At 37.2% G+C, this 13,368-nt stretch overlaps 3 protein-coding genes across 3 annotated transcripts in view; 2 read left to right on the forward strand and 1 right to left on the reverse strand.

Moving 5' to 3' along the window:
* The first annotated feature begins 1,306 nt into the window (after positions 1-1,306).
* tlcd3bb (TLC domain containing 3Bb) lies at positions 1,307-4,505 on the forward strand. The gene is made up of 3 exons (XM_016246549.1): positions 1,307-1,339; positions 1,469-1,578; positions 3,601-4,505. Exons 1-3 carry the CDS (start codon positions 1,307-1,309, stop codon positions 3,866-3,868), a joined length of 411 nt encoding a protein of 136 aa, XP_016102035.1. The 3' UTR covers positions 3,869-4,505.
* Positions 4,506-8,208: 3,703 nt separating this feature from the next.
* Positions 8,209-10,353, reverse strand: pagr1 (PAXIP1 associated glutamate-rich protein 1). The gene is made up of 5 exons (XM_016246585.1): positions 10,136-10,353; positions 9,781-9,955; positions 9,292-9,625; positions 8,697-8,785; positions 8,209-8,591 (listed from the first exon to the last, which is right to left on the reverse strand). The coding sequence occupies exons 2-5, from the start codon at positions 9,941-9,943 to the stop codon at positions 8,341-8,343; spliced, it is 837 nt and encodes a 278-aa protein (XP_016102071.1). The 5' UTR covers positions 9,944-9,955; positions 10,136-10,353; the 3' UTR covers positions 8,209-8,340.
* Positions 10,354-10,924: 571 nt separating this feature from the next.
* The window catches only part of vps25 (vacuolar protein sorting 25 homolog), a 3,707-nt gene continuing 1,263 nt past the window's right edge, over positions 10,925-13,368 (forward strand). The window contains exons 1-4 of the mRNA XM_016246586.1: positions 10,925-11,048; positions 12,348-12,493; positions 12,624-12,677; positions 12,755-12,843. Of these exons, the coding sequence (XP_016102072.1) occupies positions 11,002-11,048; positions 12,348-12,493; positions 12,624-12,677; positions 12,755-12,843 (336 nt within the window). The 5' untranslated portion in view covers positions 10,925-11,001. The remainder of the gene's footprint in view (positions 11,049-12,347; positions 12,494-12,623; positions 12,678-12,754; positions 12,844-13,368) is intronic.

Here is a 13,368-nt window from a genome sequence, read left to right on the forward strand (position 1 = left end):
GTCATTTGACTTCGCAAGCGACAACAGTGTAACATACAGTACAGTTCACACTTAAGTATATTATTTTAAATTATATTATTTCCGTAAAAAGTACTTCTTTTCACAAGTGTGACTTTATATCTTACACAAAATTAGATATTTTTTTTTGTCCATTCAGTGAAACCCAGTGAAAACACATTTTTCTTCTTTTGTGTTCCTTAGGAAAGAAAAAGAAAATAGAACTGCTTTTAAGACAATGCAGAAAAGCTGAGTGGATGTGGCAGAAGGCGAAACTTGAAATTCACTATAGCATATATAAAGACAGCCTTCGTACTTTCAATGTGGAACTAGGCAAAGCTAGACAGTCATTCTTCTCAAACCTTATAAACAGTAACTTAAACAACACTCGCACTCTTTTTGCTACTGTTGAGAGACTGACAAACCCCCCAAATCAGATTGCCAGTGAAATGCTCTCCGACAGCAAATGCAATGAGTTTGCTTCCTTCTTTTCTGAGAAGATCAATAATATCAGGAAGGCGATCAGCACATCCCCAAGTTATGCAGAGGTCAGACAGATTCGACCGCAATATCAAAAAGAAGATACTATGTCTACTTTTGAAGAAATTGATTGCAAAATTTTGGAAGAAATAGTACAGCACCTTAAATCGTCAACCTGCTATCTTGACTCACTTCCCACATATTTTTTCTAAATAATTGCACTATATTTTATGTATAATCATTTTCTATTCTTAACTGTTTTAAATTCATTTTAAACTTCTAAAATCTATTTTTATATAATTTTAAAAGTTTTTAAATTCCTTGTTTTATTGTTGTGATTTATTTTTATTTTTATTATTTTCTTTTCTTTTATGTAAAGCACTTTGAATTACCATTGTGTATGAAATGTGCTATACAAATAAACTTGCCTTGCCTTTTAAACTTCTTATAATAAAAGATCTGTAAGGGCTGAACATGTTCTGTTAGATTAAGTTACGTGTGTCTTATTGCTCTTCCCCGTCACCCTCTCAGAGCCTCATGTATAGCCTCAGATCCACAGCCGCCTCTCAATATAGCTCCCGAATTTAGATGAGATTTAACACTTGATATAATATCCACCCTGTCCAGCCTCCAGTATATGGAATAACACAGTTTAGCTTGGTACTGAGCCAGGTGAGAGGATGTGTGTTCACCACTGCTGAGTGTACAGCAGACGTGTGGATCAGTTACATGCTACAAATCCAACATTACACTTCCTTAAAGGTGAAGTGTGCTATCGATCTATATATCGAATTAAGTGTTCAAAAAGAAGTCAACCTTGAAGTAGAAAATGAAAGTATATGACCCCTTTATTCTCAACACAGTGTGAAGTGGTGTGTTTTATAATCAATCGCACTCATTCTTTTTCTTCTTTCTCATTTTCCCTTCTTTCATCAAGTTGTATGACTTATTCTCTCTCTTTGTCTTTTTCTCTCTCTTTCTCACTGTTAAGTACAAGCAGCAGCACACGCTTCTTCACAAAGTGAATGGAGCTGTTATGCTGATCACTTTCTTCCTCTGTCGAGTCCTTCTCTTCCCCTATCTCTACTACGTTTACGGAAGGTATGTCTCTCTTAAAGCGTTTGAAGGAATAGTTCAAGCAAAAAAAAAAGAGAATTCTGTCATTATTTACTCACCCTCATGAATTTCAAAACCCATCTACTGTTATTTTTTGTTCGACAGAAGACAAAAGTAGAAAGTAAGACACTTTGTTTTATACTGAAAAATAACAGTATTCGGGTCTTGGATCAACATGTGTGAGTAAATAATTACAGAATTAACATTTTCTGCCAGAATTATTCTTTAATTATTCCTTAAACTCTTCCTTTTCCTATCTGTCTGTCTACCTACCTACCTTCATTCTTTCATGTTTTGTTATGTTGCTGTCTTATGTTTAGCTGCTTTAAATTTGTTTTTTTCCACAACAATCTACACTCCATACACCATAATTGTCAAGTATAAAAACAGGTTTTTAACATCTTTGCAAATTTATTAAAAATAAAAAACTAAAATGATTCCATTGCATACAGCATCTGGGACAGTTGAAATTTAGCTCAGGAGCATTCATTTTGCTTGTAGATATTACTACACTTCAAGCGAAGTTAACCTGTCAAATTCAATTGAATGGGTATGATTTGGAAAGGCACACACGTCTTAATAAAAGATCTAACAGCTGATAATGCATATCGGAGCAAAAACCAAGCCCTGAGGTCAAAAGAACTGCCTGTAGAGCTCAGAAACAGGTTTGCGTCCAGCCACACATCTGTGGAAGAGTTCAGAAAAAAATTCTGCTTCACTGAAGGGTCACAGAAGCATGTAGTCTCTGTTACCCTTAATGGAAGAAGTTTAAAACAACCAGGACTCTTCCTAGAGCTGGCCTCCCGGCCAAACTGAGCAACTGATGGAGAAGGGCTTTGGTTAGCATGGTGACCAAGAAGCTGATGGTCACTCTAGTTGAGCTCCATGATCATATGTGGAGACAGGAGAAATCTACAGAAGGACAAACATCGCTGCAACACTCCACCAATCCTGTCTTTATGGCGGTGTGGCCAAACTCAGTCCTCTCTTCAGTTAAGACACATGAAAGCACACTTGGAATTGACAAAAAAGCACCTAAAGGACCCTCAGAATCTGAGAAACAAGATTCTCTGGTCTGATGAACCTCAATTCTAAGCATCATGTTTGAAGGAAACCAGCTCCGCTCATCACCTGCAGAGTAGCATCCCAAAAGTAAAGTGTGCTGGTAGCAGCCTCATGCTGTGGGGCTGTTTTTCAGCAGCAGGGACTGAGGGACTCGTCAGAGTAGAAGAAACACGCTCAGTGCAGCAAAATATAGAGATAGCCTTAATGAAAACCCAGTCCAGAGCACTCAGAACCTCAGACTGGGCAGAAGGTTCACCTTCCAACAGGACAATGACCCTAAGCACACAGCAAGAGTGGCTTATAGACAACTGTGTGAATGTCCTTCAGTGGCCCAGCCACAGCCTGAGCTTGAACCCGGTCAAATATTTCTGGAGAAACCTGAAAATGTACATCTGCCCCCATCCAACCTGACAGAGCTTGAGAGGTGAACAGGTGAGGTGAAGAATGGCAGATAATTGCAAAATGCTGATGAGCAAAGCTTGTCGCATCAAACAAAAAAAAGACTCGAGGCTGTTAAGGTGCTTCAGCTAAATATTTAGTTAAGGGTATGAATACTTATGCAATGTACTTATTTCAGTTTTTTATTTTGAATACATTTACGAAGTTGTGACAATTCTGTTTTTGCTTTGTCAGTATGGTGTATGGAGTGTAGATTTATGTGGAAAAAAATTATTTAAAGAAGTTTATCATAAGGCAGCAACATAACAAAATGTAAAAATAATGGAGTATGAATACTTTCGCAAGGCACTGTATCTATCTATCTATCGTTCTTTCGTTCCATCTATCTGTCCATCCATCCATCCATCGATCCATCGTTTTATCATCTTATCTGTCTGTCTGTCTATCAATCTATGTTTTATCTATCCATCTGTTTTAACCATCCATCATCCATCCATCCATCAATCCATTTTCTTTGTTTCTTAATTTTTGCCTTCTGTCCAGGTACGCCTCTATTCCCTTCTACCGGGTTCCTTTCACGGTGCCCTGGCAGTGTAATCTGGGAGCGGCTCTGCTCATGGCCCCGCAGCTCTACTGGTTCTCCCTGATCTGCAGGGGGGCCCTGCGCCTGTTCACCGGCAGCTCCTCGCGTTCCCGCAAACCCACGGCTCCGGTCAAGTCAGATTTTGAAGGACACGAGTCGCTGCCTCAGCCTGCCAACGGATACAGTACACGGATGGTGGGTCGGGACACGCCCACAATGTCACACTGAGGGGGAGGAGACTATGCTAATGAGACTAAGCAAAGTAAAAAGGGGATTGGATGAATGCAATGATGAAGTGGCAGAGCAGAAGGGCAGGTTGCCAAGGAAGTACACAGAGTGATTAAAGAGGTACTGAAATAGACTAGACGCCCTGTAACGCATTACAGCACAGCATTATGTTTAGTTACAGGGCTCGTGTACTGTGTATATAAGACATGCTTTAGTAGATCAAGGGAAGCAAAAATGCCGGAAAAATCAGTGGAAGTGTCCACACAACGGCCAGATGTGTGTCACATCACAACTGAGGCAATAAGTGCATATTTTATGTGAGAAAATTTCTGAACCAAGACAAGCACTTTTTGTTTGAGGCACTTTGAAAGGTCGCAGAATGTCAGACTGGGGCTGAGGTCTCGTGCCTGAGGTCTGTTCTTTGCATATATTACTGTAGTGTTGCAGATGCATTGTTCATAGAAATGTCCTCGATTATTATATTTAGCACTGGTCTACAAAGAGCAACCCAAGGTGTCAGGCATTATCAAGCTTGACTGTCTGTATAGAGTTCAGCTGAAATGCCTCTCGTTGGATTTAAAGGGACAGTTCACCCAAAATGAAAATGTACCCACTCTCATGTCGTTTAGATGCTGTATTATTTTATTTGTGTGAAACAGATTTGAGATGTTAGGCAGAATGTCTGAGCTGCTCTTTTCCATTCTCTGAAAGTAGATGGCGATTTATTTTGTACCAACATGTAAAAAAACTCCATAAAAGGACTATCTTCACTACTGTTTAAAAGTTTGCGGTTAGTGAGATTTTATTTTTTTTTCTTCAAGAAATAAATACTTGGGGAAAAAAGGAAGTAAGGATGCATTAAATTCATCAACATTCACAGTAAAGAGATTTATTATGTTACAAAAGTTTTCTATTTCAAAATAAATGCTGGTCATTTAACTTTCTGGAAAAAAATCCTTAATATTACGCGTAATATGTTTTATATTAAATAATATTAAATATTAAGCAGCAAAAAAAAAATGTCAACACTGATAATAATAAATGTTTCTTGAACGGCAAATCAACGGCAAATCAGCATATTATACTGATTTCTGAAGATCATGTGACACTGAAGACTGGAGGAATGATGCTGAAAATACAGCTGCACATCTCAGAAATACATTACAGTTTAACATATTTTAAAACGAAACCAGTTATTATAAATTGTAATAATATTTCACAAAATTACATATTTTTTTCTTCTGTATTTTGATCAAATAAATGCAGTCTTGGTGAGCATTTGAGACGTAAAAAGAAATCGTAATCACTCCAAACTGTTGACTGGTAGTGGAAGTATATTCAAATTAAGGCCAATAGTATAATTCTATACTGTTTTGTCTAAATAAATAAAAAATTAAACCCTAAAAATGAATAATAATTTTGAGATTTGCTAAAAATATATTTAACAGAGTTAAATTTGACTCCAAAATTAGATTTACAAGTCAGTTCCGTACACCGGTGTAAAACCAGTGATATTTTAGTATCACTGAGATACTATTATTGTTTTATTACTAATTTGAATTAGTTTTTATGTTTTGTTTTCCATTTGAATTTTAGTTAAATATTTAGTCATTTTGTTTTGTGTTTTTGTCTTATTTCTATAGCTGTTATACATTTTTATTTCATTTTTATTTTAGTACATCGAGTTAAACTAAAATATAAGAGCTATTGCCTTGGCAACTAATTGAAATAAAAGTTTTTTTTTTTTTTATTATTTGTTTTTAATATTTATTTTAATGTCTTTTTTTTTCCAAGTAACAAAAATGCTTTTTTTTTTAGTGGTTTTAGTTTGAATTAAATCAGTTAAACTATAATAACCCTGCAGAAGACTGTAATATAGCGCATAAATCACTATCCGTTTGGATGGAAAACAGAAGCTCGACATTTTACCAAATGTCTACTTTTGTGTTTCACAAAAAAAAAAGAAAAAAAAAAAGAGACAAATAAGACATTGGTATAACAACAAATGATTCATTTTTGCTGAACTATTCCTCTACCACAGCTGATCCATGAAGGGTCGCTGGATCAAAAGTAATTAAACCCTGTCTGTCAGAAAAAAAGAGGCAGCTCGGGGTTTGGGAATGTATTATTTTGTACATGCTCAGAAAGCAAGCGTCACACCCAATAGAAAGTAGCTACCTTCAATGTTCTCCAATTCGACCTGCGATCCCCTGTAAGGTGGCTTAAACGCAGTTTTACCACGAAAATCGTTCGACATTTGTAGTTCGCTTTACAATATCCCTACTATAACCTCTTTAAACAGAGTCACGAGTCCTAAAAGCCTGCATATGTTATAAAGGGACATGATCCAATATATATTAAGCTGCCTTATCCCTGTGGTTTACTCTTTAGCTTTGGCTAGAGGTGAGTTTCCTCCATTTAAACAAATGTGATACTTTACATAGTCAATGTGACATTTTTTGGCACTTTATTCATTTCGTTGTCACTGAAGACATTTTGTTGGTCTCACGGTTCCTGTTATTTATTGTGGTTTAAGGTTTTATTTATGGTTTTGAATTCTTTTCAGCCTGTCAGTCTCGGGGTTTTGTTGTTTATGGGTCACTCAAACGATCTAATCTCTGTCTAGTCATAAATCAAGGTTTCATTTGCAGATGAATTCGGCCTAGTATGTTTTATTTAATAACACCGCTTGCAAGTTCAACCGTACCACTTATCAAACAGGAATGAATAACATTGCGAAGTAAGTTTTTGAAGCTTAACCAAATGACTGTATGCTGATTTCAAATTTATACAATGAAAAAACAGGTGCAAAATGTCAATTGCACTGAATTGGGTATATGACTTTGCATGTGTATACTCCGTCTTTGTCCCTTGTGAACCCTCTATAATGTGCTCCAATATCGAGCGTAAATCCAAACTATTTAACCCTAGTGAACGGCAACGACTTCTTTTGGAAAGCATTTATGTTTTAGTTGATTCGACTTTTTTTTTTTTTTCATCATATGTAAACCTGTTGTAATTCAGTCTCACTGCAGAAATATATACTCTTGTCTCATATGCTGCATGTTATAATGTCGCTTCGCCTGGTCCGTTTGTGAACGTGCCGTACGGGGTTTAATCGAGACCTCGATAATGTCGAGCATGAGTCTCAATGTCTGCCATCATGACCTCTGCGGAGACATCTGGAATTAAAACGAGCTTAAAAAACGGATCAGGATTTTCACATCAAATGTCCTCTTGATTCCTCTTATTAATTTGAGAGCCTGTACCAGACGGGTGATGCTTTGAATCCAGACAACGCAATTGAGGCTAACAGGCCACGAAAGGATTCACGCTAATACAGCGGCTTACGTTCCACCTTTTCTCCCTTCGCAGAATCGTTTATGCGCTGAATAGAAAGTATGGCAGATTGCCGATTTCAACACCGGATGTGATTGTTTCTAATTAGTTGATAAGGATTGTTGAAACTCGTTCAAATTTAGAGCAATTTGCTAATGAATCAATCATTTGCTTACAAATCAGACATCACTATGGCTTGCGAACCGGTTTATATGGAAGCTTGTTTCCACCATGGAATAAAAATATAAAACCGGTCATTTCAACTTCTCACAATTCACTTTTTTCTCACAATTGCAAAGTTTCTCTCTCACAATTACAAGTTATACATTTAGAATTGCACGTTTACACCTCTCAATTCTGCAGAGAGCTTTTTCCCCTCTATGAATCCTAAGTTTACATCTCACAATTCTCAAAAATTATTCTTTTCTCAGAATTTAATCTCAAAATTCAGACTTTTTCCCCTCTGTGAATCCTAAGTTTACATCTCACAATTCTGAGAAAATTCTTTTTTTCTCAGAATTTATATCTCGCAATTCTGACTTTTTTAATTGTAGAAATTGGGGTTTACATCTCATAATTTTTTTACATTTTCCTCAGAATTCAGTTTTCATTTTGCAATTCTGTTCCCCCCCTTCCTGTATGTTCTTAGTTTGCATCTCAGAATTCTGGCTTTTTTTCTTGAAATTCTAAGTGTATATCTTGCAGTTTTGAGAATATTTTGGAAAAAAAATCGCAATTGCGAGATATAAACTCGCATTTTATGAGAAAAAAGTCAGAATCGTGAGATATGAATTCACAACTGTGAGAAAAAACATTTTTTTTTTTCTGAGAATAGTGAGGTAAAATGTTTCAATTACTTTTTACATATTTTTATTCCATGGCAGAAATCAGCTCGCAGAGGTTTAGCCCAAACAGAAAATAATTTTCTACTATTTAAAAAAAAAAAAAAAACAGCAGGACACCAGCAGCTAGGCATTCATTTATTTATTCACATAAAAAAAAATCTGAATAAAAAAGACAACATCAGTAAAATAATAGCATCTCATTTGTCCAATGCAAAACGATGAATTATGACGATTTAGGGTATAAACCCTAAAAAACCTGGCTTTCACTCAAGCAGTCTGTTGTTTCCCTCAGTATCTCCTCTGTCTGGGACTGAAGACAGTGCTGGGGTCGCTGTCTCGCTCTCGTTCTTTTTCCCGCTCTCGCTGACTGTTGGGCGACAAGGGCTTTTCCACGACAGGCCCCGACCGCGCTTTATCGCTTTTAAAAAGATCACGACCTGTCCTTAGAATCTGCTCCTCGATTTTTCTGTGACGCTTCATGTCCGACAGCACTTTGTCCAGCCGGGCCTCGCGCTTGACCGTCGAGCGGGCAGAGGAACCTGGGAAAGAGAGAAAAGGATGAACACAAGTCCGCATTATTCATTTATATTGTGTGTCTGCCAAGATGACCAAATCCACAGACGTGGACAAATGCTTGATCATACCTGGTGTTCTGCGGCGACTGAGAAAAGAGTTTTTAGGAGTTGCCATAGTCTGTTCCTCGTCGAAATCAAATTCAGTTGGCGTGAGGTCCCTGCAGGACATATAAATAAATCAATATTTACATTCTTTGTAATTTAAAAATGTATATTATATTTGCACACATTGAGTAAATACTGGTGTCTCATTTGTACACAATACCGGTCAGAGGTTTGGAATAATTAAGATTTTGAGTCTCTTATGCTCATCAAGGCTGCATTTATTTGATCAAAAATACAGTAAAAACAGTAAAAATGTGAAATATTATTACCATTTAAAATAACTATTTTCTATTATAATATATTTTAAGGTGTAATTTAATTATTTGATGCAACGCTGTATTTTCAGCATCATTACTCCAGTCTTCAGTGTCACATGATCCTTCAAAAAATCATTTTAAGATGCAAATTTGCTTCAATTATTTTATTTGCCTGCTATGATAATGTTATTATTGCTCCTCAATGATTAATAATGGTTCTTATTATCAGTATGTAAACAGTTATGGAGAGTCCCCACTTTTCACAAATGTAAACCTGTGTGTGTGTATTTTTTCTGACTCACTTGTGCTGGTTCTCCTCTTGCTTGGCCTCCTGCGAGTCCTCTCCATCTCTCTCAGGTGAGGGGGTGCGTGGAGGGGTCGGAGGCCGGCGTGGAAGCGGCTCCCACTTCAGCTCCAGCATGTCTCCTTTAGCCAGAATCTCATACAGCCGCTTGATCTCCTCGGGTGCAGGCATCCAGTTCGTAGGGTCCTCCATCTCCTCATCGCTGTATGGGATCTCCCAGTCCTCCTCAGTCTGCTGCAGCTTTCCTTCACCGCCTCCATTCATCTCTCCAGCCGTGGCTATTCCCTCTTTCTGCTCCGCTGCATCCATGGATCCTTTGTCTCCTTCTACATCTTTCATAGGAGTGTGAATGAAAAAATCATAATATGTAATAGAACAAATGTATACACCTTGCACATACTGTGGTGATACCATGGTATATATAGCATCATATTCCAAGTTCATTAAGAAAGAATGCAAAAGCCACAGACACATGTGGTGTGCATACTTGCGTCATCCTCTGTTATAGTATCTTTCGGGGCTGTATTCGTCTCCTCTCTTTTCTCTTCCTCCTTTTCTTCCTCTTTTCCCGCAGTTTTCTTCTGTTCACTCACTCCCATAGACTCCACTCGCTCCGCTAGTGAGCACTGCGCGTCCTCTGCCGCCTGCATCTTGCTGCAAACCTGCGTGAAACAGACGTGCTTCAGCTGCGTACTAACGATTTCATATTCAGATATGAACACATTTCATATGCGCCGATATATGAGTTGCTGACTAGTCGCGCGCCTTCGCTGAGAACCATTCAGAAACATTCGATATGATTATTTAACAATGAACAGAAATGAAGGGGCGGGTGCACTTACAATTGTTTCCCCACTACTGTTATAAACAGCTGCGCGGGGTAATAAAACGCATCAGTGTGCTATTATTTCTGAAAATAATACTGCATCGGTTATTATGGTCTGTTATCACTGTTGTTTATTTCGGCGCCTTGACGTTATTCGCCTGATGTCCCGGATGAGAGGATCCGCCCACAGCGCCACCACGCGCTCGAAGGACCGACAGAGAACCCCGCGTGGAAGAAGTTGCTATGGTGTTCTGGGTGGTTGCTAGTGTATTATAAGTAGTTACCAGGGTGTAAAGGAGGGTAAAATCTTCAGTTAGAGAAATGGATTGTGAATTAAGCTAAATGCTTGATTGAATATTGATATATGATCCCTTTGTCAAGGGAAATAAATTATAATTTATTTAAATAAATAAATAATATTATTTATTAATATAATTTTAATAAGACACTTACAGTGAGCCATATGTCGTGTGCATATTTTTTTTAAACTGTTATTTTCATTTTGGAGAGTTTTTAATGAATCATTCTTTTGAATCGAATCTTCTCAAAGAACCGGTTAACAAATCGCGATTTGTGAATTCGATTGATCCTTTTTATTTTATTTTTAAGATGCTGTTAATTTAAGAGTTTTTTCCTATATATATATATTTTTTTGAATCGCATATGAAACGTAATTATTTTAGCTATTTGTAAAAAAAATTATGGTATTTTGTATTGTACATTTTGTACATTGTATTGTTTGTGTCTGCTTATATTATTTGTCGCTTTGAAAAAAAGAGTCGCGAAGAGACTTTTAATTTGACGGGCGTTTCCAACAATTCCAGCAGAGCGGAAGTAGAGTCCCGCGGAGCCGCACATCAACAGGACGAGTACAAATCTGCGATGAGTTTTGAGTGGCCCTGGCAGTATAACTTTCCTCCATTTTTTACGTGAGTAAATCCATTTTATTATCAATGTCAGGGACCTCAGATGGAAAACCCCGGTTTCGTGTCCGCGATATAATACTTTGGTCTAGTGTTAAATACACATTTGTATCGCGAGTAAAGCTACTGTTTGCGTTCCGCTGCGGAAGTAATACAAAGCACAGTGTTCAGTCATGCGAGGATGCAATTAATTATAATTAAGTATTACAATACTTACAGTTACAGTATGTCATATAGTGTTTACGTGTTGTTAGGCCTGTCGCAATAATCAATATATCGACTTATCGCGCAATATATGTATATGACCGCAATAATTTTTGGTGACGCCCATTTATTTACATAAAAAATTAATGTCACCATGTTTTGTGCATTCCACTTGCTCCTGTGTCTTTTGCAGCTTCTCGGACATAACGTGGTGTAGTCATGAGGTGCTAGTAAAAAATAAAAAATGCATCTACAAAAAAAAGTTTCATTTGCAGATATGGCCTTGTTTAGGGAACTGTGTCTTTGTGCATCTGGACATCTGAGTGCTGAGTAGTGCTTGTGTTTTTCAGCAATAGTGTGCATCCTTCATTCACAGAGAGAAGAAGGTCAGGGGAACATCTCCATGCAAGCTCTTTGTGCATTAAATTTTTTTTATGCTTGTTATTTGGCACTTTTTGTTAGAAAATGTTTATTTACTATTTATTCCGCTTTTTTAAGGCATCTAATATTTTGAGACTTAATTTCCGTGATTTAAAATATTCTTGAAAATTAAAAGTTTGTTGTCATTTGGAAGTGTGTAGGCCTTCTTGCATTATTATGCTGTTACGTTATGATTATATATTGTCTTTAAAATGACAATAATATCGCTTATCGCAATTATTTCTGGGGCAATATATCGCACAGCAAAAAGTGGTTATCGTGACGTGCCTAAATGTTTGTGTGACTTTAAATACTAACACAAGTGAAGCGAAGCTAGTACGATCAGAATAGTAAAGCTTCTGTGGATTGCAACAAGAATAATTTGTCATTAAGTAAAAATGACCGAAAGTGAAAACTGACTGCTGGAAATATTAGGACATTGAGAAAATAGCGATTTCCAGGCATGGATAATTTATTGTAAATTTTACACTGTTGAAAACCCCTGAAGTATCTCTATAACACATGCATATGCTTTAATAATTTATCACAATGTAATAGTTACATTATTATGTAGAAGATGATTTTGGTTGATTTTCTTTGCATCAGTGGAAATGACAATCTTGCACATTGGGGCCAAAATGTTATTGAGAGGAGATGTAATGTTTTTATTCTGTTTTGCAGATTACAGCCAAATGTTGACACGAGACAGAAGCAGCTGGCGGCGTGGTGTTCGCTGGTTCTGTCCTTCTGCCGTCACCGGAAACTCTACACTCTGGACGTCCTCGAGGCGCAGGAAAGCCCAGTCTTCAACAACAAGAAAATTGAGAGTATCCTTTCATGGTCTTTGTCTTGTTTTAATTTGATGATAGGATGCACTGAGGTTGAATCACATTGAAGGCTGTTCCTTTTCTGTCATTACTTGCCGTGCATGTATTTCCTGTAACTTTTGCTGCTCAGGAAAACTTTCAGTTGAAGCCATACAAGTAGTTTTTGAAGAACTGAGAAAAAAAGGTGGGATGCCAAATGCATTGATAAGAAGAGACTGGAAAATTGATGTTAAAATTATTTTGATCTTTGCTTTGGCATAGGAAACCTGGAATGGTTGGACAAAAGTAAATCACGATGTCTTATAATGTGGAGGAGACCAGAGGAGTGGGGCAAACTCATTTATCAATGGGTGAGACTATACTGTGTCCTATAAATGTATTTATTTAAAGTTTTTATTTATTTAAAATATGTTTGATGAAAATACTGTAAAAACAGTAATATTTTATTACATTTAATACATTTCAAATAATTGTAATGCATGTTAAAGGGGTCATATGATCATTATTTTGTGTATTTGGTGTAACAGAATATGTTGACATGCTTTAATGTTCAAAAAACACATTATTTTTCAAATACTGTACATTATTGTAGGTCCTCTATGCCCCGCCTCTCTCAAACGCTTCGTTTTCTACAAAGTCCCTCCTTCCGACAAGCGCAGTCTGCTCTGATTGGCCAGCTGACCCAGTGCATTGTGATTGGCCGAACACCACAAGCACTCGTCGGAAATGTAACGCCCCTTACCATAATCACTAGCATCAGCTTTCAAAATAAATGTAAAGACAGTAAATAATGTCATTAGTTTTACCATCAGTTCAAGCCCGAAAGGGGAACAGAGTCTCGTGACAGACACAGTGATGAATATGTGTTTGCAGTA

Source organism: Sinocyclocheilus grahami, unplaced genomic scaffold (genome assembly GCF_001515645.1).
Source record: "Sinocyclocheilus grahami isolate Dianchi unplaced genomic scaffold, SAMN03320097.WGS_v1.1 scaffold802.1, whole genome shotgun sequence".
In the NCBI taxonomy this organism is placed as follows: domain Eukaryota; kingdom Metazoa; phylum Chordata; class Actinopteri; order Cypriniformes; family Cyprinidae; genus Sinocyclocheilus; species Sinocyclocheilus grahami.